The following is a 27,488-nucleotide window of genomic DNA, read 5'->3' as shown; positions in this document are numbered from 1 at the left end:
GTGATGACCAGGCGTCGGAAAAAACGTGGCTGGATATCGAGAATCTGGTTGGATCTACCGGTTAAGTAAGTGATTCGTGGTGTATGTCCATCGAGAACGATGGACACGGTGTTGATGGTCTACGATACCTTTGGACCCATGTGACGCGAATTTTTTGGACGGTTGCGGTTGCCATAAATTTTTAACTTTGATCTGTTGCAAGGTGGGAGAGGAAAAGGAAATCGAAACAGAAATGGTGCTTTTTTTTATTAAGGGGTCTTGCCACTATGAAGCCCTAAAAAATAGTCATGTAAATGAAGTATTGTCTATTTATTAATACACTTAGTGGTAGTATAAACAATATTCTTTGAAACTTTTAATAGATTTTTATATATATATGTATACATATATATATCGCACTGAAGTGAACGCCTTGAAAAAAGTATGTAGTGCTGGCGTAGATGATTGCAAAAGAAGTATTTGACCACACAATCCGAAACCACGTGTTTCTTTATCAATAACTTTATAATTATTACAATGCAAAATTACTAAACAAATTCACCGAATATCGAAATTGACTCAAAGCCATCGTCATTTTTTCGAGAGGGGATTAGCCAGCTGCCCGAAAAATGGCGTAAATGTGTAAAAAGTGATGGGGGGAATATTTCCAAGACTGAACTGTATTTTGGTTCTTCTGTAAATAGACACCAAATCTATGAAAAGAAAGCCACGAATTAATTTGTACACCTACAACGATAAATCTATAAGTACTGACAATTGAATAAAAAATTGCAAAGCCCTTCGATTTAAAAGGAAAAAAGAAATTATTTGTAATTTTCTTCCGGCGATATCGATCTTTTAGTAAACTCTGCCAATCTGTCCACCCACGCACTCGATCGTAATACCCTGCGAAGTGTGTTACAACAATTACAGGCTACCCAATATCGTCCGGATAAGCGTTACACTATGCAGGGCCGTGTGGATGTGTAGTATAAACCCACAGGCGAGGCCGTTCATTCATTCATTTAGTCGAACCAGGTCTACTGGATCCGAATTATTGGAACATTAGCTTGATTTAAGCGAGCTGGGCTCGGCCCGATCGTGTAGGATCAATTTTGTGCACGTTATGCATCCGATAGCGACGCGAACGTTAGTCAGATTTTTATTCAACGTAACGCGGTAACGAGCCCACAAAAATTACATTAAATCGAGTTCAGTAACCAAGTAATGGATTATTAATATATTGCCGATTTTTATGTAAAATAATATTTTGTAAATTCATATAAACAAGAGCAGATGTAAGGATTTCTTTCTTAACCCCTTGCCTTATAACATCGAATCAGACACACGTGATAACAATTTCAAACTAGATTTAATAAACATGCAAATTATTCGTTTCCTTTGAATTTAATTAAATTTCTTCAACATTTCAGATTTAAGAGGAAATGTTATACTTGCCATAAAAAAGTAATTCTTGAGGGTGCCAGTCGTCAAAAGAATCGTAAGTTAAGGGGTCAAGTATCTTATTGGGTTAAAAATAAAATAGAAAGTTCATTGATTGTGATAAAAGTTTGCCTTTTATTGTATTTCATAGAACTCCGTAGGCTTTAAATGCATAACATCCACGGTCTAATTGCTAATAATCATATATTATTAAACTGATTTCGTGTTAGACCCACTCCACAGTATATAGACAAATTGATATTACTTATACTATGTTCCAGCAGCTAGTCTCTGAAATAAATAAATAGGTAATCGAGAGTTAAGTAGACCAAGACTGAATCCTCCCTCTTTTAAACACATTTTATTCGGTCGTATATGTACAGTTTACATAACAATCATCGTCACGTTACATATGGTACACATCCTGACTTGGGTTAAATGGGTAACTGTTGCACGCGTAATCATTTCCTATCGAGTCCAAAACGATCGATCCAGTTCGATTACCTCGTCTACGATTACAATGCGTCTTAACGTAGAAGCGATCCCGCAATCGGGGAAAATTCAGGCAAGTTAGTCCTTGCTCAAAGGTCCTTTCCTTTTTCTGTTCTTTTCTGTTTTATTTTTTATCAAAGACTAAGGAATGTGACGAGGTAGTTCAGAAAGCCAGAGATCCAGTTCATTTTTTTTTTATTCCGGTTCCGTTTGGTACCGACGCATCTGTTTTCTTATTTCGGAAACGAACTGAAAACTCCAGGGAGAGATCACTTCGTAATATCGTGAAATCGATAAAGCTTGATGGACTCGCGCTGTAACACATCAATTTGGTTTCATTTTGGTATCTATTCCCCTATCTCTTCGAAGAATCACTAAAATGTTTTTACACATTACTCCTTGTAAGACATGAAATTGCACGAGTTAGTAATTTTTAGTCCCTTCGCGTAAGATATCGAAGGTGACGAGAATACATGCTCCAAAGTTTTTCTACATGCAAAATTATATTTGTCATGGTATTTTCACACTCCCCGAAGTGTGTCGCTTTGGAATTCAACGAAAAAAGGAAATAGAGATTCGAAATTTCGTACGAATCGTGAATCCATGACAAACATTCTTTTACACTCCGTTCAATTTCATATAACTTGCAATCAGCATACCAATAACTCGGTACAGATCTTTGCACGATGACCATTAATTTAGAGCGGGTTATATTCGACAGGCGCTGCAGAAATCAAATATGTAGATTTCGAGATTGAGAAACAGCGTCGACTCGTCCGAGTTACAGTTTTGCGGCTTTCTTTCTTGTTTTCAAATGTAGGTCAACAGCCTAAAAGTTCGCGATCCTCGCGTACTGTATATCCACGTTTTTAACGTAACAACATCGCGCCACATAGGTTCGTACCACGAACGATCTGCTATTCATCTTTGTGTATGTATAATGCGTATATGTATAATATGTATTTACATGTACGGCTCAAATATTATCCCCGATACGATTGATTACGTTTAATTAATTCCCACCGAACATACACGTCTCGGTTCCGTCGTCGCCACGACGGTCCACGTGACGCGATGGTTTCGGTTTCACAGGGGCCCAAAAATGGGGGGGGGGAGGCAATGTTATGCAACATCCATCGGCACACACATCGAATTGTCAGAGGAATTTCGATAAGATGCACAGACTGCAGGATCAGCAAACTTATTTAACCCTTTCGTAACACGAATGCATTAAAAAGAACCGCCATATTGGGCATCGAGTATTGCTTCGATTAATTGTATACAGTGAATCTTCTCGCTACAGTTTAATTGTTCTCGCTAAAAAATATGTTTTCTGGAGATTTATAATAAAGTAATTAACTCCTTGCTGTTTCTACAATCTTGCTTGTAGCTAAAGTACAGCAATTCTTTTCTTTTGTTTGTTATAGTAATAAGTTTCATACAGATCGCAGGTGCTTAATCGAAGGGGTAAATGCAAATGAAAAGGGACGGGAATTAATTCTATGATAGATTAGTTTTAGCGGATCATTAAATAAGTATTAAACGCGGTGATATTTGCAACAAGAGCTTTCAACTTTGGTACCGTGGTTATTGCTTAACAGAGATAATAATCTTTCCGCGAAATAAATTTTTATTGTACGCTTTCACTGTCGAGAACTAGAGTGATCCTCAATGTTCTTCATGCGGACACGCAACGAAGTCCTTTAAAACGTTCTTGCCTCACGTGTGTATACCCTAATATTTAGATTAAATCTGGAATCGTTAAATAAGTTTGAATTTCACGCGTGGAACGCTACCGCGACACGATCCCATCAGCGTTCCCCGTGTCAAACCAGTTCGAATGATCTCGTTCTCTGCAACGCAAACCACCATTTTACGATGTAACTTTAACTATTGGAAGTGGCACACGCGGCTGTATCCCAGCATGCGAACATAGTTCTTTAAATCCGACAACGAATTCTTAAATATTGTCACGTTTCAATACGTACGAACGCAATTCGTTCTATAATATTTAATCGCAGTAACAAGAATAAAAGTCTCGTCATCTAATTTAACTGGGCTATTTTCCGATATAGAATGACTCTATACAAAACTGTAGAGAATCAAAAAATTGAAATGAAACGACAATACCAACATTTCATTGTTTCTTTTGCAAAGTAACTTGATGTTTCTTCTTTCTTTTCTTTTTTTTTTTTTGCGAGTTTAATAAATATTTTCATAAATCGCACGATCATTTCATTTAAATTTAGGCGCGTTAACTATACAATAATCGACTGAATTGGTTACTAAATAATTACATATCGGCAATATCCTGTGACTGCTGTGTACAAATTCATCACGCAATAAAGCTGCTAATATCAACTATACGAATTAAATAAATATAATCCTATGTCTGCAGTGGTGTATAGAATGTTTTTTCCCTAAGCTACTGATCTTGGTACAGCCTTAGTTTCATTTAGTTACAAAAAATAACGCTCTGTTATTTTTAAAGGAACTCCCTGCTGAGATAGTAATAATAATCATCTGGAAATATTTCTGGCGAGACACTTCATACTTTTGATCCCGCCTTATCGTGGCTCCTCTGAAATCGTTTGTGATCTTTCCTGTACTTTTCGATCGTCAAGTCCGCACTGTCCACGCTCGACAAGCTCAACGCGACAGGATCTAAGCTTGCTGCAAGCTTTAAGTAAGTTTCTTCCATCTCTTTAGTAATCTTAACCTCGTAATCGAAATCAACACTGTCCATTTGATTGGAAATCTTCGGCACAACTTTTTCCTCCTCGTTCGAAACGTCGAATGTTATCAAATCTTTCTCTTTCTCCGGTTCTATGTTAGTTAAACATGGCGAAAAATGATTTACATCATTTGTTAAACTCTTTTTACCAAAATCTTGTACATCTGTCACTAGATCTTCATGTTTATTTTCTTGAATATTTTCATATAACCTTCGCGTATCTTCAAGCAGCTTTGACTTCGTTTGAGACTCGTTTAAATACATTAACGAAGGACTCTTACCAATTATATTCTCATTAGACTTTAATTTCGTGTAATTTAACACAGAATTATCCATGTGCACTGATGACTGAACCCATTCGGCTACTCTTTGTAACTGATTATTGTCATGGAGCAACATTGGTGAGCTTTCCTCGCTACTGGTGGAAATTGATCTCTCGGAGCCGGATCGAGATAATTTCTTTGAATGAACTAAAGCAGTGTTTGACTTGTTACTTCCGCTAGTGTATAATACAGTTTTATAATGTCCAGCATTATCTAGAAGAATATTTTTGGATCCAGGGGTGACTCTCACGAGACAATTCCTTGGACCAGTTATTCGATTTTGGCTACCGGGTTTCGAATTGCCGATATTATGCAAATTTTTCCCGCCAAGGGACTGAACAACGTCACTGGAACTGCTAGAAGGATCAGAAGTTGAAATTACTATACTATCGCTACTGAAACTGGGACTAGTGGCCACTTCCATCTGTCCAGAGTCATTTTGGTTTGAATTGTTATCAATATTCTTTACTTCTATTAACGTCAATTGCGTTGACTGATGCGTTTTTTGCGGTGATCGATCATTTTTCCAGACTCTGTCATTAATAATATCAATTTCGGTATGACTGCTGACTTTTTCCGTGTTTTTATTATCCTTTTTGTCCGCCTGAGACTTTAATTTCGTCCACTCATTCTTCCACAATCTATCATTAATAATATCAACGTGGCTCTGTTTTTTCCCATCAAAATAACTGTTATGTTTTTCAGGAACTATATGACTATGATTAGAGGATTTCTTGTCCAATTTGTTCCAACAATTTGAATTGATTTTACCGTCGATTTGAGACTCGCACTTTTTGTATGGTTTCATCGATTTTCCTTTCTCAAAATTCGGTTTGCTACTGGTACACGATTCACCGAGTTTTTGAGGCATCTGTTTAGACGTATTTTCGCTCTGACTTTGCAAAACATTTTGAATTTGCAAATCGTTTCGACGGATTGAGTTCTTTTTATTTAACGAAGCTTTTGTAATAACGCTCGCGCGACCATCTTCCTTTACGCTTTCTAGTTTACCATTTCTATTTAGAAATTTATCTTTTGTGCTTAAATGTTGACAACTAGTATTCTTTGTACAGTTACTTTGATATTGCATTTTACTAATACTAATGTTTTCATTTACCTCGTGGTAAGCTATATGTAAATTAGAATTTTGACTTTCTTTAGTTTGGCAATTTTTTTCAGCATTTTTCTCTACGTTTTGTGCATACCTCATAGCACAATCATTGCAAGAAAAAACGTCTTGCACGGTAGTTTGAGTTTCTGCATCTATCATCAGAATACTCCTGTGACAAGTGCACGTATCACAGTGTTTTGTGAATATCCTTTCTTTCTCACGGTCTTCTAACACTTTAGCCATTATTGCAGCTGACACAACGTCTACTGGAGGCTTCGATTCATCACTATCATCATCGCTATTTTTCTCCACTGCTGGTTTAGTTACATTGTATACCATTGCTGTTGGAGGAAATGTTGAAATTGGTACTGTAATACTTTTAACATCTGGAGGATTATCGTTTGAACGTTTCTTTTGTGCAACATATGTTCTAACTTTGGCTTGTACTTCAGAAGGTAGCTGAAAAATAAATATTATTATAAAATTCGTTTACATAGTATCAAAATCACGTACATGTAAATCACTTACAGAATCATATTTATGACCAACAAAATTTGAAGGTTTACACTGAAGAAGTTGTATTGCTAGATTCACATCATTTCTGTACTTTTCCTAAAACAAGTATATTATTCATGAAGCAAGTATGTCTATACTTTCAACTAAAAACAATTATCAATATTTAAGCATACATTATCTTGAGTTAATCTGTGTATGGTATAATTTGCATCTGCTAATCTGTGGGACAAAGTTGCAATATCCTTGGTAAATGCACTTTTCTCTGTTTCACATTTATCTACAATCCTCAACAATTTATCCTCGAGATTTTGATTTACTTTTTGAATACGTTTGTGAGCCTCGTATAGCCTGGAATATTTCTCCTCCCAGATTAAAAGCTCCTCTTTCATTGATGCCAATTCTCCATTTGGAAACTTATCGGCTTCATTCAAGAATTGTGTCTCCATTGTTGCAATGTGATTATCCCTTTCCATTAGGTGTTGCCGTAAGTTCTCTATTTCTGCATGCAGATGCATGTCACAGTGTTGATCAATCTGAGTGCAATTTGCACATTTACACCCACATTCCTATAACAAAAGTATGTTGCATTCAATAACATTCACATATGGTGGATAACAAAATTTGGAACTATTTAAAAAACAATAACATTAATGAAATGTCAGAATAAGCTTAGCATCATTAATATTCTGTTTAAATTATATTGTTCTGACACTACCATTCTTTTTATTTTTCATTTTTTTTTGTTTTAATGTTTTATAAAAGTGCAATCTCTACGTCCACGTGGCGCTAATTTATCACCGATGTACGTACCTTACATTTCTCAGCCATCGTATAGTCCAGAAAGTATATTATAAACACTGAAAAAATATTGACTAATAGCGAGACTTCGAAATTTGAGCCTCATAACCCTGTCGTTGGTTTTGTGCAGAAATACGGACAGTTGGTGCACGTCTCGGCGCGAATTAATGTCTCAGAAGATCGTCAGCAACGAAAACAATGTATGCGATAAATGTATCTGATAAAAACTTCGAAACGTGTACGATAAGAAGCTACAAAACGACAGATCGCGACTTTTCCTGCCGTTTACCACACATCTGACTCTTCCGAGTACACTTGATCACTTGATCGTCGACGTTCAGCTTGTATCGATGACGTTTCTTAGCAGCTGTCGTGGCCGTAATGTGTTACTTTCATGATTTTATACGATGTGTCACAAATCCACACGCAGAAAAAAATAATAATCGAACGAAAAAAATCTTGAAAATAAATTTTTAGTAATGGAAATTGTACTTAATACAACACTCAAGTGCGACCAATAGAATCACTCGGGAAAACGATCGTTCCTCTTATTGGACGTACACTCCGTGACAAAATGATAGGACAGTAATAGTAATAATATACAAGTCAGTTACTAAGTGCTCGTTGTGAGATTAAGTTTCAATTATGTCTAAACTATTTATTTTGCAATAATAATTACTTTGAGTCAAAAATACTTAAGTCAGTGATCTTAGAATATTAGCGTATATATCTTGGAATGGGCCGTGGCACGCAATTGAATGAAACTGAGAGGGAAATGATTTTAAACTTAAGAAAGGAAGGTGCAAGTATCTGCAAGGTATCCAAACTCGTAGAGGGAAGCCGGAATGTTATTGCAAAACTTTGTTAAAATCCTGAAAATCACGGAAAAAAAAAGTAAAAGTCGATTTCACGCTGTGAGTGATCGTGGTGTACGGGCAAAATTAAGAATTAGATCTCAGTGTACCCTGACATCACGTCAAATTGCAAACTGGGCAGGAATATCTTGGAATATCTATAATACAAACGTAAGGAATATACAACACATTCTACAACAATATGAAAATATTGAACGCAAGAAGCTTTAAAGACGGCTTTTTACTCAACAAAGAAATGTAATGGTGTTTGTTTGGGGACACATTAGATGGTAGAAGAAACGGAGAGAGATACCATTTACGGATCATAAGAGATTCACACTTGATGCGACAGATGGATTGTCATACTAAATACAGTAATACCCGGTTAACTGTCACATTGTCGAGTCCGGATCGCGACAGTTATCGAGGGAGGTAAGTGTTCCACACTTACTGACTGTTATCACCGACTAGGTATAGGATAGACCTATCATCTTATGGGACTTCGTGTCTCATGTTCTGAAATACCGATAGTGTAAAAAGTCAGGAATTTTCTGCTGCCCTCTACGTTATGAGAACGGTGAATTTGTGAACTGCGTTAAATTCATTCGAGCTCAACTAGTCTAACTTCTACAGAAAATCATCGAAGGGACCATGGTCGTGAACGGATTCTCTTCCGTCGTTCGCTGTAAAGTAGACGTATAAGAAAGGAGTCTTGGGATCGAGTCCCGACGGACCTATTGGTTTTTTTTCGTGTGCAAAAAAGTTATTGCGTTTAATATTGTTTTTATGAATATGTATATGTATTATTATGTACATTTGAGTAAATTATTTTATTATTCCATTGTTATTACAACAGTTTAACAGTGACAACGAACGCATGTATATTTTCAAATATCGGACTAACAGTATATTTTTATTCTATATTATTACATATAAGTGAGTAATACGTATCAAAAACGTAATCGAAACACAGATTTTTATTACGCCACAAACATCGCATAAAAGATATTTTGTTATATTGACATTTGTAATAATTATGGATGTTGCGGGAAAATCAATATTATTGACATTATGGAACATATAACGAAATATCACTGTAACACTTAAAAAAGTTTTAAAGTTCCATTTATATCATTGTCCTGTGAAAATGTTCATACTTCCAGCAACATTCATATTCCAATCAAAGAATTTACAGAATAAGGAAAAGGAATCTAAAGTAATTTTCAGTAGTTCCATACATCTTTATCTCGAATACTTTTCTAAAACATTCAAAGTACTAGACATTTTTACACTTTGAATCTCATATCGATTTCTAAAATAATCCTAGTTCGATGTAATATAGAACGTGGTTTTATGAGATAGATTCGAAGTTCGCAGCCATTAGCTCGATATTGTCATCAGTTTACAGTACTTTACCGATGATAATACCGATTGCCCAGGCCTCACCACGAGGAGGTTGCTGCGAGTGGAGGCCCAAGGCAGGTAGATGGAATCACAAGTTCTACATCTACCCACCTTTCACAATAAACCTTATAAATAACTTAAATCTTAACTATGTAATACTATCGGTACTAAAATCCCTCGGCGGATGACTTCTTTCTTGAGCCTAAACCTATAAAAAACTAAGTTCCCTCGTCGGTTGTCTTCGTTCTTCAGCTTAGAACTAATATTATCTTAATATTCTAATTAATACGAATTAATGCTAGTAATACGAAATAACAAATTTAACGCAATGTAGTCGCTAATACTCAAACGAAAGAGATAGACGGAATGGAAAAAGTTCCATCGATCATTTCGTTTACGCACCTAATATACCAAGCCAAAAATTAATTCTACGATGAACCACGTTAAACTACAGTATGAACAAGTATCGCGATGAAAGTGTTGTCGCCAGAACCTGGTTTAAGAAAATAGGAAAGACGGGCGCAACCTCGCAAACCCGAATCCATCTCTCACTTTCCAGGCCCTTTGGGCTGGTCACCTACGTACCAGACCCGAGCACAGGTCATGACCAAGTATGGTAGTGCAAGCGAGATCCCCTGTAAAACAGAGTCCTTTTACGGAGCAGACTCCCGACTACTCCGTAGGCGGGTACGTTGTACCCAGGCGCGCACGAGCCTTTACTCCAAATCCTACTTACCAGGCAAAGACTAAACACGTCCGATATCTGGCTTCTCAATAGAAACCAGAGGGATCGGCAAACAGTCTTAGTGCACAGGCCCACTGCCCGTACCATAATAGGTACAGACCCACTGCCCATACCCCAAGTCTGTGTAGAGAAATCAACGAGCAAAATGAATTAATAATAACTTGGTATGCACAATGGCTGATCACAATTGAAGTCTATTAATAGATAGACTAAAATTAATAACAATAGATGTGATGATGAATATGAATATAACAATGAATATCGAATTATGATTTAAGTTTAACTTACAGTAACTTAACGCAGTGGTAGACGCACGCTTTGAAGATGTAGACGTTGATCGATGTCTTCTTTCGATGGAATAACTGTTTGGAAAAATATTTTTCATTATACAATACACATAGAATACATAATATGCACAGTAAATAAATCACAGTAAATAAATCACAGTACATAAGAAGATAAATATCGAAGCCAATGGTTCTCGAACATCTGTAACATACAAGGGATTAGTAACAAGAGAGGGGACACAACAATATGCACAGTAAATAGATTAATAATATGCACAGTAAATAAATCACAGTATAGAAATCACAGTAAATAAATCACAGTAAATGAATCACAGTACATAAGAAGATAAATATCGAAGCCAATGGTTCTCGAACATCTGTAACATACAAGGTATTAGTAACAAGAGGGGGGACACAACAATTATGCACAGTAAATAAATTGATGGTTGTCGAATGCCTGCAACAAACAATGGGTCAGTAACAAGAGAAAGGACGAGTATGAGACGCGCGCCCACCCTCCGCGACGGCTCACGAGAAAGTGAGGAAGCTAACGCTGTTATGTATTGGGCGTACGCAGGTTTGTTCCTGTTGAATTGTTTTTGCCGGCTTGAACGACCTTCCTCCTTGAACGACCCAAACACCAGATGGTACGGCCATGTACAGCCATGATACACAGCGTACACGGCTAGGTCAATAAACTGTGTGACGCAACGTCACTAGCGCGTTGGACCGACGGAGAGCACCGATACCGCGGCACGCTCTCCCGTACTCTCTCGCTCGCACACCTGCCCCCATAGACCACCGAAATTCTTCGGCACGCGTCAACACCGACAGAGAGCATCGATACCGCGGCTCGTTCTACCGCTCTCGCTCGCATGCCGTGACGTCACCCAATTCCCGGAAACCCGCGGCTACGAGATGGCTCATTACAGTAAGGCATTCCCGCAAGGGAAATTATAAGCCGCCGGCCAAAAGATAGATTTGAAAAACTCTTTATGAAACTACATCTATTCTGAATTTATCTGTTACAAATATACAAATGTAAGGCAAGATATAAAAAAAATTTTTTTTAAATAAAATTCTTATATCTGTTATATATCTCCTATCATTTTATCACACCCGATTTTCGCATAAATATTTCAAGTTCTTATAAAACTATGTAAACAGGGGTTGACTATTTTTAATGTTACATACTAAGGAAGTAGTTTTTATACAGATGTGTACAGAATTTTTATACATATATTGCACTACTTTTCAGAAACACTAAAAATGTAGGGATATCCTATCATTTTGTCGTGTAGTGTAAATATGAAAGTATGTCTGTCATCTGTCACATTTACACAAAAATTAATATTTATGTTGTTTATTGTTTAAAGCTGAACTTATATGAAATTTGAAGGGAAACTAACTCGAAGAAAGACGAGGGAAACTTAATTTGCTGAAGTATTTATTAAGTATTTGTTATACCCCATACATAAAATGCTTGTATTCATAAAATTGTTAATGATGTTAAATATAACAATAATGGTGACCTGATAAATGTGTATTTAATACTTGGAAAATAGTTTCGTTTACAAGTTCGTGTTTCGTTTGTAAGAAATGCATTCAATGATTTGAAATTAAAATGAACATAAATCGTAACTTAATGTGGATGTATTATGAAATTACCGTTTGTTTTGCATCTGAACGCAATACTTCTCATAAAAATTTAAACAACTGAACAACAAAAGAACATATTGTTTCTTTTTCAGACAATTCACAAAAATATATACAAAATTACAGTCAAACGTAAAATTTTCACATGTACAATGTAGTTTCATTACAACATTTGCACCTATTCATAATAATAGAATTTCTAAAATAAAGAATATACAAGTTACTTTTGTAACAAACTACTTGTACAAGTATATTGAAAATGAAAATAAAATCATTGATTTGCAATCTATTAATAACATGGTTTTCTTATACTTTCTTAAATTTTTAGTACAACTATGAATCATTCTACTGTGTCTTAACTTTTGACTCATAATTATCTTACTACATAGTTTATAAATTTTGATTCTAATGTAAGAAGTGGAGGTCATACAATTAATGATCCGTAAATATTTTGCTTGAATGTGTAATATATCTTTTATTGGATAACACGAAACAAAGTACTAAACAGAAATATATATTTGAAGTTATGAAAAAATGCAAAGATCAGTATGGTTGTAGAACAGGATTATAGTCATTATTGCATAGCTATGCAAGAAATATTCTTATAACATATGACACAGCAGTGGTAGAATATATGTATACGTTTATATAGTGCCTTACCCTACAATCGAAATGATCCAAACATTAAGACAATCTATGAAGTTAACTCTTAATATCAAATTTGCTTCCTTTTTTAAAGTTTGGTTTTATACGATTATAAAGTACAGTCTTACTTGATAAGAGAATATACAATTAAGAAGTCTTAAAATTTTAAATAGAGGTTGGTCGTATAAAAAAAGTATAGGTTTTTAATTTGAAATCTAAAATTTCCTTTTCGGTATTTTTGCATGTTTAAAAAGAAAATAAAAAGATCTTCAATACTTTGCTGCCAATACACTATATCTACTTATATAATTCAGTATCTAACTAGCATGTACTTAAGAAGTTACAAATATAAAAGAACATTTTATATAAAAGAGACTATATTTCTGCCTGAAATTTATGTACCTTTTTTTGTCAAGTACGCTGATGTTTGTTGAATACTACATATTTTATCACATGTTACTCGAATATAATAGGTTCCTTATAAAAAAATTCTTTCTGAACATTTATAACTTGAAAATGTTATTGTATGAGTTGTAAAGTTTCTTTTCTTTCCTTTACACATGAACACAATTAAAAAGTTTGGAACATTTCAAATGTTGAGCATTATATATATACTATGTATATATTAATAAAAGAATAGGTCCGAATGCAACATTGCTTAACTCTACATATACATTATAATATCTATATTCATATAGAATTTTCATATCCTTCATAACAACAAAATGACTCTTCCTGAATGTGTTTTAACAAATTGAACACAAAAATTACCTATAATAGAACAAATTTCATGCATATATTAAACAATGCTAAATGTGAAACATGAAAATTGCAAAATTTATACTACATATTTGATTAAAATCTTTTCTAGTACAGTCTATTCAATAATATTTATGTTGTATCTGATTATACTTTTAGAAATTCACCTAAGAACACTAAGTGTTTATAGTTACAACAATAGTCACATTTTTGTCAGAGCTTACTAAACTCACATTTCATATATATATATATATAACAGATGGTAACACTTATATCATTGAGTTTGAATTTTTCACGATACTATTAAGTCTTTAGTGCTTTAAAATAAGAATTAATATTTCTTAAAAGATTTTAACCATATACGTTAATTATATCATTAAAATATATTGCATGTATTGAACTTTTCACACTTTTGATCAGAATTAATATTCTGCGCCAATTAATCATTATACTTGTATAAACGTAATTCTTAAAAGTAACTTTCACATTATGTACTCGTGAATAAAAGTGACAGCTACTTTTATCAGCAAATTCTGTTACAATATACATTAAAGAAATTGCACATTTTAGGCACTAACAATACTAAAACATTCAGGCATCATGTATGAATGGCTCAAAAACCAGAGATCACGCATTACTTAAATATACAATCAAGAAATGTTTGGTTTTTACTCTTGCTTGCAGTATACATATTTGCAAAGCATATTTTTGGAGACAAATTAAAGATACATAATGATGTATGAAAATACTAAAAAAATTAACATGTATCGCTCAGAATACTGCATAAAATGGCAATTAAGAAGTTGAACTCGTATTACTTGATTTCTGAGTCCTTCCACAGATACTCCTGAATATAGAGAAGGCGCATATGTGTATTGTTAACAAAGCAACAGGAAATACAGTTGAAGTAAATATAAATTACTATAGTGTTATAAATTGTCTACAATATACAAAATTGAATGTACATGACATTAGCATTAGTACGTGTAGAATTAAAGTTTCAACTCCACTGATCTACCAACATCAATGATATACATATATTCTTAAATACTAAGTTTTATTAGTTTTTACTTAAAAACATAGACTCAATTTATCTTCAGGTTGAGCATAATTAAAATAATGATTCAATATTTTGTAACTGCAGATTAACCATGAAATCCATGCACATTTTTGTAATGCTCTAGTATAACTGATTATCAATAGAATCTCTTTGGAGGCAGTATGTTTATGCAACAGGTATGGTGTGCTTTTTGAAGCAAAGATAACAGAAATTTCTCTGCACCACAAACCTGTGAAATTAAATAAGGTATCGTTTTCTTTTTCTAATCGTTAACGCATTATCATAATACACATATACAGTAAAAGATAAAGTTACTGATTTAAACTTGTCGATGATCATCCTCAAATCACTGTTACTAGAACTTCAAAGTTTACACGGTTTCTCAACACTGTTGTAGAACACCACTTTATCAACAAATTTGAAGATAATACGACTAAAATTTCGTATCCCCTTTCAAACACTATAACAATACTGAAAAATAAAGTAATCTTTGAAGCTCTAATGATTATGAATACATTTTATATACACATCAAAGAAAAGTTATTCTAAACTCTTTCTTTCTATTACATGACAGAATTTGATATATGAAATATTTACTAATGAACTGAGATCGCCTACAAAGGCATTAAAATTCAATACGTACAATTTAATGAATAGTTGTATCTAATTTTGGAAACCCGCTTGAAATCAATACTGCTCCCTTTTGAAGTATATACGACATATGATTAGTTAAATCCTTTTCATGAGGATTAATCAGAAAAGTGTCACAATTGATATGACATTCGTTTTTATGTCTTAAACATCAATGACTTAATTCATTCTAGTTAAATTCTCACTAATCTAATGTTTTACAAGCAACCTTGCATCCGGAATTAAACATCTATCATTCAATTAATTATGTATATATAACATGTAATAATGCAACATTTCTCGTCATAAAAAATCGTAAGCCTTAGTCGTAATTCGAACAAGGTCATTTGTAATTACAAAATGGATAACTTTTGTCACTGAAACATTAACAAACCTGTTCCTAATATAAAAATGCGCGTATTTAATTTCTTCTTTTAAAGAATACAATCTAAAGAATGTTATTTTTTTTTCGATATTGGTATAAATGTTGTATATATTTAGACTGAAATATAAAATTTCTGAATTGACAAAACAATTTCATATCTTTCCTTTTTATACGAAGGAACAGATTTCTTAACTACTTTCATAAGGAGGGCTTGTTTATACTTTAAGAGCAGCTTTGGGAGACCAATGGTGAAAACGGGCAGGTCCTGTTGGATAGGAGGGTGGATGGATCCATTTGTTTCCTCTATGACCCATGAAAGAAGGTGGAGATGGACCACCCAAAAAGTGAGGAGGCATAATGTTATACCATGGTTGACTTATTGGATGAGGACCATATCCCATACTGAAGGAGTGACCAAACCACGAACGATTTCTGTTAAGGTGTAGCCTGGGGCTATTCAAATTACGTCTCCTACCTGTACCATTATTACTATGCTGGTGATTTTGATTAGCAGAGCTTAGTGGTTTTGATTTTTGTTGTTCTGTATTAATAGTCAGAGGGGATTTCTGTAAAAAAAAAATAAGGTATAATGTTTTATACTATTTTCTTAAACAATTTGTGTTATTGTCTAAGACAGAGTTATTTTATATAAGTACGTATACAGAAATTGATATCAACCTGTATCTTAGTCTGCCCCTCAGATTGTTTGTTTTCCTTTTCTAATCTTCCGTTGCTTCCTTGGAAAATTGGTACAGTATTTTCTTTGTCGTCAAAAGATGCCAATGTGCAATAGGATCCTTTACTTTCCCCGAATCGGCAGCAAACTTCATTAGGATCAACCCAAAGTGTTAATTCTACTGGTAAGGAAAGATCTTCATATTTGACTCCAGCAGCATTAGCAGCACTCTCCAAAGTTGCATCCCTCCGATTATGGCCATTGACGCGAATACAACGGTAACCTTGACCTTTAAATGGTTTATCAGGAAACCAATGGTTTTTAAAACGTTCAGTTAATAACTCGACTAAACGTCTTTTGAAACACTCCAATTGATCAGGACTAAATTTTTCGTTTTTTTCTATCAGCTGTACTAAGAACAGTACTGCTGCAGTAATCTCGTTGCGCATGTTGCCTCTGACGTATGCCAAACTTATAATTTCTGGATGAGTTCCTCCTTTGATGCCGTGATACAATATTTTTGAAAACTAAAATACCATTCGCTGAAACTGATGTGGAGCACATAGAGCCCTTCTGTGCCGAAGCAATGCTTGAATCTTTTATGATCTATGGTGGTGTTTCTTTTATTGCAAATCAATCTTTGTTGTACTGTCTTCCTTCCTCTTTGGTATATACTATTTGTACCAATTGTCTATTATTCTCGTCTGGAATAACATGAAAAGATCATTGTTAAAAAATCATTCATTTACAAATCAATTTCCATATACAGTAAATCCTCGATAAATGCTCGGAACGATCATTACATTGAATGCTTCTGCTTTATCAATCTCACTACTGTGGGGGGGTACCTTTTGGAACCAGTCAAGCAAGGAATACTATACATTCCAGCGGTTTCCTTTTCACGAACCGACGGCTAAAAGTGGGAGGCAACACAAGATTAAAATCCTGCGTATCGGTGAGACAACAATAATGCTGTGATGAAACTTTTTTATTTTTGGTCTTGTTGTGAACTACGGAGGTTCTGCGTGAAATTTATAAGGTCCGAAAATTGTGTCCCTCTACGATAACAATTCGAAAGCGGTCCCGAGTTTCGAGCATTAATCGAAAATTTACTATATTTTATTTATAATGACTAAACTGCAAATGTTTACACAAATATAGATTTTTATGGACTAATTTATAAAAACTAAAATCAGACAGATTGATTTATCGACAATTGATTTATTCTGTTAAGGCCTTTATAAAATCCTAATTAAAATTAATACCTCATTATACTTTATCATTATTATATTATGTGTATATATATACACATGTATTATGTTACAATCATGCATGTTATAAATGGATTATAAATGAATAGTCTAAAAATAAAGTCATTAACTCCAATAAAAGTACATTCTAATAATTAAATAATCTTCAATCAACTATATAATCTATACATCCATACCTACAACTGTAAGTACCTTATTTGTTTGTTTCTTTAATACTTAAACTGATGTAAAAATTCAAAAAGGCAAATTCGACAGTATCACGATACACGATTTGTTGCATTTTGTTATTAATGTATATTCACACACGTAAAATATTTGATTTCATTTCGCAATGGAATTGGATAACAATATGTTATGGGGATTAATTAGGTTATAAACCATAATAACGTAGGTTAGGTAAATCGTGTCGACAAACAAGATTTATAATTTGCATTGCGATCGAAGTAATCAGTAATCAGAAACAAAGCAAACGGCACCATTACGATATACGTGAAATATTGAGAAAGAATTGCAATAAAATAATGAGCGCAACGAATTATGCCAGCTCATTCTTCTCGTACCAGGTCGTGCCGTGAGCGATTGTTCCTGAAATACCACAACTTGGCCTCCTGGTGATTATTTATTTATCATGATGTTTCACTCCTGTTGAAACTTGTATTCTCATTCGATATATTTAAATATTTAGTACTAATATTAAATTGACCTTACGAATCAGTGACGAAAATTCCGTGTTTCTGGTGAAACTACTACGTCTTCTCTCTCTTTAAATAAACGTACTCGACCCAACACGTGTTACGTTGCATCAATGTCCATGAAGTATGCCGAAAAATATAGATATCCATCAGCGCTTTTTATACGGAATTTTTTGAACGAAGATAAAACATAATGAAGCATTCATTATTAAGTAATTTATTACAATACTGATAAATTTGTGTCGTTTTAATTTGACAGAATTTTGATAAATATTTCAAATAACGTTAACATCACTTGAAAAATATATTAAAGTAGTAAATCGGAATACAGATTTTTCATCTTTCGTTTAAATCTAATAGAGTATGTCCCTACTAATTTTGAACAATTAAGATTAATTTTTTCTATAGAAAAACAGTTTTACTTTCAATTAATAATATTCAATATAATTGACATATCAGAATTGCGTTAAAAATGGTAATTCTAGACAATGCTACATCGTCAATATTCAAACATTTTTCAGTTTAGCAAAACTTAATTTTTTGCTTACTTCTCGCCTTTCATTACCACGTTGAACAACGTTGAAGTTGAAAGTAAAATAAGCGCCCTTGTATCATAGACTATACACATAACATAATAACATTTGTAGTTAACCTCTAAGTGTTACGTTTAACAATGTTTAGGATGCTTAAGTAATTTAAATCAACTTTTATGTAAATAGATAACATAATCCAATTGTTAAAAGATGATCAACATGAATAAAAGTTCTCCAAATATTTTAGTGACCGGTAAATTAGAATTATTAATGTTGTTATTAAGTATATTAAAATAATAATTTACATTTTACAATGCGAATTAACATATAGAAGTAACGTAAATTAGGATAATGCATTTTTTAACATTAGGTACACCTGGAGTTGGAAAAAGTTTAATGTGTCGTCTCTTGTCAGAAAGGACAGGATTATCTTGGATAGATGTTAGCAAATTTGCTATTGAAAACAAATGTTTAGAAGAATATGATGAAGTATATCAATGCCCTATTTTAGATGAAGATAAGGTACTTGTTACGATTATCATAAGTTTTGAAGTCTTTATTAACTTGTAAATAACATAGTTTTTAATTATAGTTATTGGATCACATGGAAGAACTAATGTGTGATGGTGGAAAAATTGTTGATTACCATGGGTCTGATTTCTTTCCAGAAAGATGGTTTGACATTGTTTTTGTGTTAAGGACTGACAATACAATTTTGTATGATCGTTTAAAGAACAGAGGTTACACAGGGAAAAAATTAGAAGATAATATAGACTGTGAAATATTTCAAACAATCCTTGAAGAAGCAAGATCAGCTTACAGAGAAGAAATAGTTCATGAATTAATGAGTAATAATATGAATCAAGTTGCAGACAATGTAAATAGAATATGCCAATGGATTCAACAATGGAAAGTGTATTATATTATAATATAATGTTTATAGTAAACACTTATTTATATGTTACAATTATTATATACATATATTAAAGACATTTCATATACTTTTAGAATTAATTTACATTCATTCTACTATACCTAAATCGTGTTTCAGTTTTTTCAATCTATTGTTAATACTATTGTAGTATTTCATTCTTATAAGATGAGTTTCTGCCTTCTTAATATCTTGTTTTCGAAATGCCTCAGCAATTTCCCTAAAACAAATACATGTCCTTATTATTTGATGACAAATTATTACATATCCCTTTGGTAAAAAGGAATATTACATTGTTAAACTGTTCAATATTTCTTTATTTTCTTTTGTTAATTTTTGTATCTTTGTATGATCATTCAATGCAACTTCTATTTCTTCATTTTTCTCCATTATTTCCATTAGAAATTCTGGATCCATATTGTCTGTTCCTTCAGATATTGTTATGTTATTTAATTCTAATATGTACAGTCCTCTTTGTAAAGGATTTAACAAAGTATTATAGGCTCTATTTACTAGTGATGATATGTTTTGGGACAGTTGCTTTTCTTTCTATAAAAACAAAGCAAAACAGAACAATTTATAGGGAAATTGCCTAAATATTAATTGCTAAGAATACTAAAATATGTAATACTTACTTCAGATTTGTTACCAAACTTATCAGGGTGAAATAACTTTTGAAGTTCTTTGTATTTAGTTTGGATATCAACAATTATTATGTCATAACTTTTAGGAATACCCATTATATCGAAGTAAGTTAAACTTTCGGGCGGTTCTTGCAATGTTTTACATTTTGAACAAAATAGTGCGGATTTGTATATAAAATTACAATTCCAACATTTTAATGGGCTATCACTCGAGTAGCGTGATGCGTTCGTGAAGACTAACGAAGAGGGAAAATAAGTTTTTTTTACATGATAGGAGTACAAATTTCGGTATTGCTTTATTAAGTTCCGAAATGAATTGTTATATTTTTTTGTAAATATTAAAAGAATTCTACTCGAGTACATCTTTTGTCACCAATGTGTTATAACCTATTCATTCGTGAATATATACATGTAAAAAATTGCGAATTGATAAATTTGAACAGGATAGACTTCCTCCTACCACTTTGTAAATAAATGTTGAATGATAATTTGGCATAATTTTTAATAATTCCAAATACCAAGTGGTAGGAGGTTTTTCCCTTAGATAACTTTTTCCCCCAGAGGAAGCCGAGTTTACTCGTGAGGGTACAATAATTTAAGCGATTTTCTATATAAACCATTGAATACCACAGCGTAAGAGGGAGTTCTCATTTCAACTAATGAGTCTCAAAGTGTCAGAGTGGGATGGTCACTATTTTCACCGGTTATATAGTATACATATATACATACATGTAACAGTAAAGTTGTCAGAACGTATTTTGGCATTTTCTTGAACGGGATGGTAGCAGCTATATTACAGTTTGTGATGTGTTCATGAGATTTGTGAAAATAATCGTAATTGCAAACAGTATTATTAGAAAAGCGAAGACGCTTACTGAATACTAACATGTCTTCCCTCCAAAAGTCGATTTTAAAATCAAAACTACCACCATCAGGTGTCAATTTTGGAATCGGCTCTAGGTTAGTTTATTATGAACTATAAAAACTTGTATTCTTGAATAAAATTCAAATAATTAATAACGTCTTATCGAACTATACTCGAGAGTAACATTGTTTCAGTGCGTATTTAACGTAAAGTATTAATGTTGATTAATATTGATCATTGGTACTTTTTAACATTGCAGGGTCAGCAAGTCAAAAGGATTTCAGCGTAAGAGAGATTATGAACCAGTTCAATGGATTCCATATTTTGATCATTCCGAAGATATAACAATAGGAAGTGGCATATTTCATATTTATACCAAGGGGACGGAAGGACCAGTGTTAGTAATGCTACATGGGGGTGGTTACAGTGCATTAACATGGGCAGAATTCACAGTAGGTATTGATTATTTGATTTTTGAAACACAGAACAGCTTGCATATTTTATATATTTTAGAAGTCAATTATGACCATGATAGTCTGTAAAGTTATGGCAATTGATCTTAGAGGACATGGCGATACTTTCACTGAAAATGAAGAAGATTTATCTGCAGAAACTTTAGCAGAGTGAGTGAAACATTTTCTCAATTGAATATAATTTACATAATATGTGTTGTCAAGACTATAAAATTATTTTGGTCCTTCTACCTCATTGTTAGAGATGTTGCAGCAATTATAAAAGCAGCAACAACGGAAGATAGTTCTGTAATAATGGTGGGTCATAGTATGGGTGGTGCAGTAGCTGTGAGAGCTGCTCCATTAATCCCAAATCTATGTGGATTAGGAGTTATTGATGTTGTTGAAGGAACTGCTATGGATGCACTAGCATCTATGCAAAGCTTTTTAAGATCTCGACCATCTAGTTTTAGTTCTATACCTCAAGCTGTGGAATGGTGGTTAGTATTTCATATTCTTCTAGAAAAACAAATGTAAGAGAAAATAGTGTTAACAAAATATATTGTTAACAAAATTTGCTATTCTAAGCACATTTTTCAGAAGGAAGGCATTTTTGGCTGATCCTCTACAAACTAAAATGTTATTTACTTCTTTAGTATTTTCCATATTTATGTTGTATAATCAAAATCAAGATTACAGAAGACTATCTTTAATTATCCACATTTTAGTGTACGAAGTGGCCAAATCCGTAATGTACAATCAGCTAAAGTGTCGGTTCCTGGACAAATAAAGAAGTTAGTGTATATACATATGATATCACTTGTATGTGACTGTTATTTTCTTGTGATTCTAATATATCACATCTTGTAATGTTCTAGCACTGAAACCAATAAATTAGCCACACATGACATTGAGTCACTGTCACATTCATCATGTGAGTGTGATACAGAGACAACGATTTCGCGAGAAGATGTTATCCAAGAAGAAGAGCCTGTAAATATGTTACCGCCGCCACCGCATACTACTGCCCTTGCCACTAAAAAATATGTTTGGAGGATAGACTTATCAAAGACTGAAAAACATTGGTTTGGGTGGTTTAAAGGATTGTCAACTGCATTTTTAAATGTACCAGTTCCTAAGATGCTACTTCTAGCTGGCGTGGATAGATTAGACAAACAGCTCACTGTTGGACAGATGCAAGGTATAATTAATTTAAACTTTATGATTTATAGGTACTACCACAGACGAGATATAAGAATAAACCTAACATATTATGGAACTTGGTGTCCCACGAAAATCACGCTGTTTCGAGCGCACCTCTCCATAAAAGATTTCAGGAACTACGTTCGACACCGTGATAACGCACAGCACACACACACCCGTGATTGCATATAGAAATACATACATACATACATTATTGCTTCGGTTTCGCTAGCAAGGAATGTAATACTGATATGGTACGGGAGCTTCTGACACCCCCGAAATAGGGGACAAAAAATTACATTGCATGTTAGGTCTATTCTTATATCTCGTCTGTGGTACCACACAGAAAATATACCAATGTTACAGTTTCTTTTATTAGGTAAATTTCAAATGCATGTATTACCAGCATGCGGGCATGCGGTGCACGAAGATGTTCCAGATAAAGTAGCAGAGGCGGTTGCGACTTTTATGGTTAGACACAAATTTGCAGAACCAGCAACCGATTTTCCCCGGTAAACATTGATACATTTCAATGAAATATGTATGCATCATTATATGTAGTTAATTCCAATTTTTAATATTTGTTTCAGAACATTTCCTGCTTGTTAAGCTTCATGAACAGGCATAATGGGCGAATTTGTTAAGTAAGACGATTAAGAGAAAATCAATTAGTTAAAATGATTTATTTTATTTATTTGAAAAAAGTATGTTCACAAAATATATATGGGTACGTATGTAAATAAAAACAGTATCTCGACGCGAAAAATAAATTTGATCTTACATACTTTACTTGTTTTATCATCACACGCATACCTTTATATCATGTGTTTGTAAAGATATATTGTCATCTGTACAAAGGTGTGAGTAAAAAATATAATAAAAAGATTTTATTAAAAAATTCTTAAAACTAGCATGTTACTCTACAGTCGCCTCATTCTCGTATGTATAATACTTCAATTTGTCCATACAAAAAATGTAAGTACAAATATATACAAATTTACGGCAGTACACACAAACGTAATACAGACATTACTATCTACTAAATATGAAACATCGCTGTTTTCAAATCACATAATTGCAACATTCATGAATTCATTTTTTCATGTAAAAAATAATGTTTAAAAGATTTGTTTCGTTTTTACAATCCATACTTAAAGATGTGTATGATTATATCACTAATCAAATCCGAAACCAGGTACATTTTTTACAACAACACATGGCGAACCTGCTCGTCCAGCTTTTAAAGGAGCAACCTTCAAATGAAAATATTTTGTGATACATTTTTCTTATATTTCTAAGAAAATTCTAGAGCTAATCTGTGTGTACTTACAGGTTCCCATTCATTAAGATGAGGATCATATGCTTCAACAAGTGTGAGATATTGTTGGCCATCATAGCCTCCCACTGCCATAAGCCTGTCGCCTAGTACACAAACACCAACTGCATCCCGAGGGACACTCATTGGCGCTATCATTGTCCACGTGTCTGTTTTAGGGTCATACCTAATAATAGTTAAATATTACAAAATATTTATATAAACATTAATGTTTATGATGTAATTTATTCATTGGATTCTTTTGTGAACATACATACCTTTCAACACAATTAAATCTGCTGGCATTGGGATTAGTGGCTGGCGCGTCATGACCTCCCAATGCATACAGACACCCATTTACTACTCCCACACCCACTCCACCCCGTTGTTTTGACATTGGAGCACAAGGAGTCCATTTATTTGTATGTGGATCATAACATTCTACAGTATTTAAACACGAACTTATATCTCTTCCACCTACAGCATATAATCTGAAAATTCATACTATGATATCTCGGCAATCATGTTTTTGATTGTGTATTTACAAGTTGATTTAGAATCTTACTTATCGTTTAATACAGCAACACCAACTGTAGATCTCTGTATCGACATAGGCGAAACGGAGCTCCATTGTCGCGTAGATGGATCCCATCTTTCTACTGTGTCAAGGAAACTCCAACCATCATGACCGCCAACAGCGTACAAAAGTCCACCTAATACAGCCACCCCTAATCCGTGACGATGAACATTCATAGGAGATAGTGTGTTCCATGTTAAAGTGGAAAAATCGAAACATTCGACTATATTCAATGTTTTTAATCCATCCCTTCCGCCGGCAACTATTAGTTTCTTATCTACTATAGCAGCACCAAACTGAAGTCTCCTACCGCTCATCGTGGCTATTGGTTTCCAAGCATTATCACGCAAGGAAAATGCATCTATAGAAGTAGCACCTAATAAAAATAATAATGAATTGAATAAACGCCCATTTCCTTTTTTACTTCAGTATAGTCCATTCTTTTATATTTCAGTACCCTTATTAGCATCCATTCCTCCAACAGCTAACATGTGACCTACAGTTGCTTTCCTAGGCTTTGTACGTCCTGATTGAAGTAATGGTCTACGCTCTGGCAGAAGATGATATTTTAATGCTTCCATGACTAACTCTTGTGCCACTCTTTGATCTTTGAACATTTCATTACTCTCAATATTGTCGGCTATAAACTGTACAAAATCAATTGAAATCTATTCACAGTCTACACAATTTTTGTGAATGCGTAATAATATTCAACTCACTGCAGGGGACAACAGAGGTAGTTTTACAAGACTTAGCAGTCTGCTTGCTTCTTTTTGTCTATTTTCTGGATGATATTCCAACCATGTCATAAGTGCCTGAAGTTAATAGTAACAGTAATAGTTCTTCTATCACCTCAAGCCTTGAGTTTAATAACATATAATCATTGACACTGAGGATTAAGTTATCTAAATCTTCCTCTGTATCTAAATTATATAATTTCTTACATGAAAAATAGTTTCTTCTGAAGGTACATTGAGATCTTCCGATTCTAACAATTTGGCAACTTCATTAGCAGATAGTAATAAAAATTCTTGATTTTTCGTGACTTCCATAAAGTGTTTGGTTGTATATGCATGAGCATATTCTAATAAATCTGTACAACCCTGTGTATCTGCAAACATTCTTATTCCTAGACAGTTACTTGGATGGAGTTGCTTTCTAAGAAATTGACAGCAAGCCTTAACAACTGGATTGAGCTGTAGTAAACATGCTGTTGCTAAAAGAGTTTCTACACTATCCTCCCTTAATTCTATACAGCCTGCATTTTAAAATAACAAATTATTTTTACAATATTTATAGATTATTCATCTATTAATCTGTTCTCTATAAAGGTATACCTGTATAACAATAACAGACCAAAGCCCATAATGCATCCCCATCTACTTCCATTAATTCAACTTCATTTTGAGCCGATTCTCTGAGAGAACTAGTAAACATTGCAGCAAAATATTCTGAACTTGCACTAAGTACTAAGCGATGTGCTGGGAAACGTTTGTTTCCTAAATAAATAATAAAACAATAGACGTTAGATGCTTTTGTAATAATCATCAGTTTTGACACATAATATTTAATTTAAACAACTCCAATAAAATAATAAAAATGGTATTTGAAAACAAAGAAACTACTTCTCACCGGCAATTAAGATGACGTCTGTTAATTGTTGTTTATGTAAATATTTTTCCATGACTTTGAGACTATTCTCTGCATGCTTTGACACGCGAAAATTTTCATCTTGAGAAACAGATATACTCGAGACTATACTCGAGATACTGTGCTCACTGGCAGACGCTTCTTTGTTCGAGAACAAAAGTTCTTTATTCCTGCTCCGGCATGACTTAATCTCGACATTTTCGCACAATAACGCTCGGACAATTATTTTCACCGTAACGACACTGTATCTGATTAATTTAAGGCACTTGATATGAAAACTTCGAATTATAATACTTAACTTTTCCCTCGATTCAGGACGGTCTGTGGTGCACTGAAGCTGAACAGCGACGTACTGTTGACGCCGCGCTTCACCTTGACAGTTCGGGATGTAAAACTGGATGTAAACAGTGAATCGCGTTTGGGTACGGTCAGTGACCACGTCTGTTCGTTTCTTGGGTCAGTGCACTCTGTACTAAATTCGTACGTAAAGTGCATACAAACAAATAAACAAAAAAATATCACCTCCAAAATTTAAGTAAATAATATATTAAATGTTTGTAAATACAGGACACGCTGTGCGTTATACGTTTTGCAGAAAAATGTGATGGCGATATTTATCTATTTATTAACAAAGATTGTGTGCAAGTATCTATAGTTTAATTCTTTTTGTGACAAATATGTATTACGAAGAGATATGTCAGTTTCTTTAAAAATTGAATAGTATTTATTTCGTTTTGTAGTTTGTCGTAACAGTCAGTCGCATTTTAATTTCTAATATATGTATATATATAGGCATTTGTATATGTATAATAAGGCACATCTTTTATTGGTATATAGTTCGATTCACTGCATTTTGGT

The 27,488-nt window shown here is 33.6% G+C and overlaps 6 protein-coding genes across 8 annotated transcripts; 2 read left to right on the top strand and 4 right to left on the bottom strand.

Annotated features, from left to right (window-relative positions):
* Nucleotides 1-4,167: 4,167 nt before the first annotated feature.
* Nucleotides 4,168-7,762, bottom strand: LOC107186523. The gene is made up of 4 exons (XM_015574415.1): nucleotides 7,409-7,762; nucleotides 6,772-7,164; nucleotides 6,611-6,694; nucleotides 4,168-6,541 (listed from the first exon to the last, which is right to left on the bottom strand). Exons 1-4 carry the CDS (start codon nucleotides 7,424-7,426, stop codon nucleotides 4,463-4,465), a joined length of 2,574 nt encoding a protein of 857 aa, XP_015429901.1. The 5' UTR covers nucleotides 7,427-7,762; the 3' UTR covers nucleotides 4,168-4,462.
* Nucleotides 7,763-15,854: 8,092 nt separating this feature from the next.
* LOC107186818 (maternal B9.10 protein-like) lies at nucleotides 15,855-18,570 on the bottom strand. Of its 2 annotated transcripts, none has more exons than XM_015574769.1 (3): nucleotides 18,472-18,570; nucleotides 16,500-17,201; nucleotides 15,855-16,387 (listed from the first exon to the last, which is right to left on the bottom strand). In XM_015574769.1, exons 2-3 carry the CDS (start codon nucleotides 16,944-16,946, stop codon nucleotides 16,037-16,039), a joined length of 798 nt encoding a protein of 265 aa, XP_015430255.1. In that variant the 5' UTR covers nucleotides 16,947-17,201; nucleotides 18,472-18,570; the 3' UTR covers nucleotides 15,855-16,036. The 2 variants fall into 2 exon arrangements, with proteins under 2 accessions (XP_015430255.1, XP_015430247.1); XM_015574761.1 differs by having other exon boundaries at nucleotides 18,477-18,570.
* A 612-nt stretch (nucleotides 18,571-19,182) lies between these two features.
* LOC107185883 (adenylate kinase isoenzyme 6) lies at nucleotides 19,183-19,927 on the top strand. Its single transcript, XM_015573659.1, has 3 exons — nucleotides 19,183-19,246; nucleotides 19,364-19,515; nucleotides 19,586-19,927. Exons 1-3 carry the CDS (start codon nucleotides 19,204-19,206, stop codon nucleotides 19,925-19,927), a joined length of 537 nt encoding a protein of 178 aa, XP_015429145.1. The 5' UTR covers nucleotides 19,183-19,203.
* An 87-nt stretch (nucleotides 19,928-20,014) lies between these two features.
* LOC107185872 (iron-sulfur cluster co-chaperone protein HscB, mitochondrial) lies at nucleotides 20,015-20,931 on the bottom strand. Its single transcript, XM_015573647.1, has 3 exons — nucleotides 20,560-20,931; nucleotides 20,217-20,473; nucleotides 20,015-20,144 (listed from the first exon to the last, which is right to left on the bottom strand). Exons 1-3 carry the CDS (start codon nucleotides 20,929-20,931, stop codon nucleotides 20,015-20,017), a joined length of 759 nt encoding a protein of 252 aa, XP_015429133.1.
* Nucleotides 20,932-21,454: 523 nt separating this feature from the next.
* LOC107186330 (protein phosphatase methylesterase 1) lies at nucleotides 21,455-24,454 on the top strand. 2 transcript variants are annotated; one of them, XM_015574182.1, is made up of 9 exons: nucleotides 21,455-21,528; nucleotides 21,693-21,885; nucleotides 21,947-22,056; nucleotides 22,149-22,385; nucleotides 22,614-22,679; nucleotides 22,764-23,086; nucleotides 23,468-23,600; nucleotides 23,679-23,732; nucleotides 24,421-24,454. In XM_015574182.1, exons 1-8 carry the CDS (start codon nucleotides 21,455-21,457, stop codon nucleotides 23,695-23,697), a joined length of 1,155 nt encoding a protein of 384 aa, XP_015429668.1. In that variant the 3' UTR covers nucleotides 23,698-23,732; nucleotides 24,421-24,454. The 2 variants fall into 2 exon arrangements, with proteins under 2 accessions (XP_015429668.1, XP_015429661.1); XM_015574175.1 differs by lacking the exon at nucleotides 24,421-24,454 and having other exon boundaries at nucleotides 23,679-23,801.
* LOC107186323 (kelch-like protein 5) lies at nucleotides 24,264-26,432 on the bottom strand. The gene is made up of 8 exons (XM_015574166.1): nucleotides 26,318-26,432; nucleotides 25,925-26,238; nucleotides 25,700-25,795; nucleotides 25,438-25,627; nucleotides 24,969-25,356; nucleotides 24,682-24,894; nucleotides 24,419-24,590; nucleotides 24,264-24,341 (listed from the first exon to the last, which is right to left on the bottom strand). The coding sequence occupies exons 1-8, from the start codon at nucleotides 26,415-26,417 to the stop codon at nucleotides 24,264-24,266; spliced, it is 1,551 nt and encodes a 516-aa protein (XP_015429652.1). The 5' UTR covers nucleotides 26,418-26,432.
* Between the last annotated feature and the right edge of the window lie 1,056 nt (nucleotides 26,433-27,488).

Source organism: Dufourea novaeangliae, unplaced genomic scaffold (genome assembly GCF_001272555.1).
Source record: "Dufourea novaeangliae isolate 0120121106 unplaced genomic scaffold, ASM127255v1 scaffold14, whole genome shotgun sequence".
Taxonomy (NCBI): Eukaryota; Metazoa; Arthropoda; class Insecta; order Hymenoptera; family Halictidae; genus Dufourea; species Dufourea novaeangliae.
This window is presented reverse-complemented; position numbering and strand designations above follow the sequence as displayed.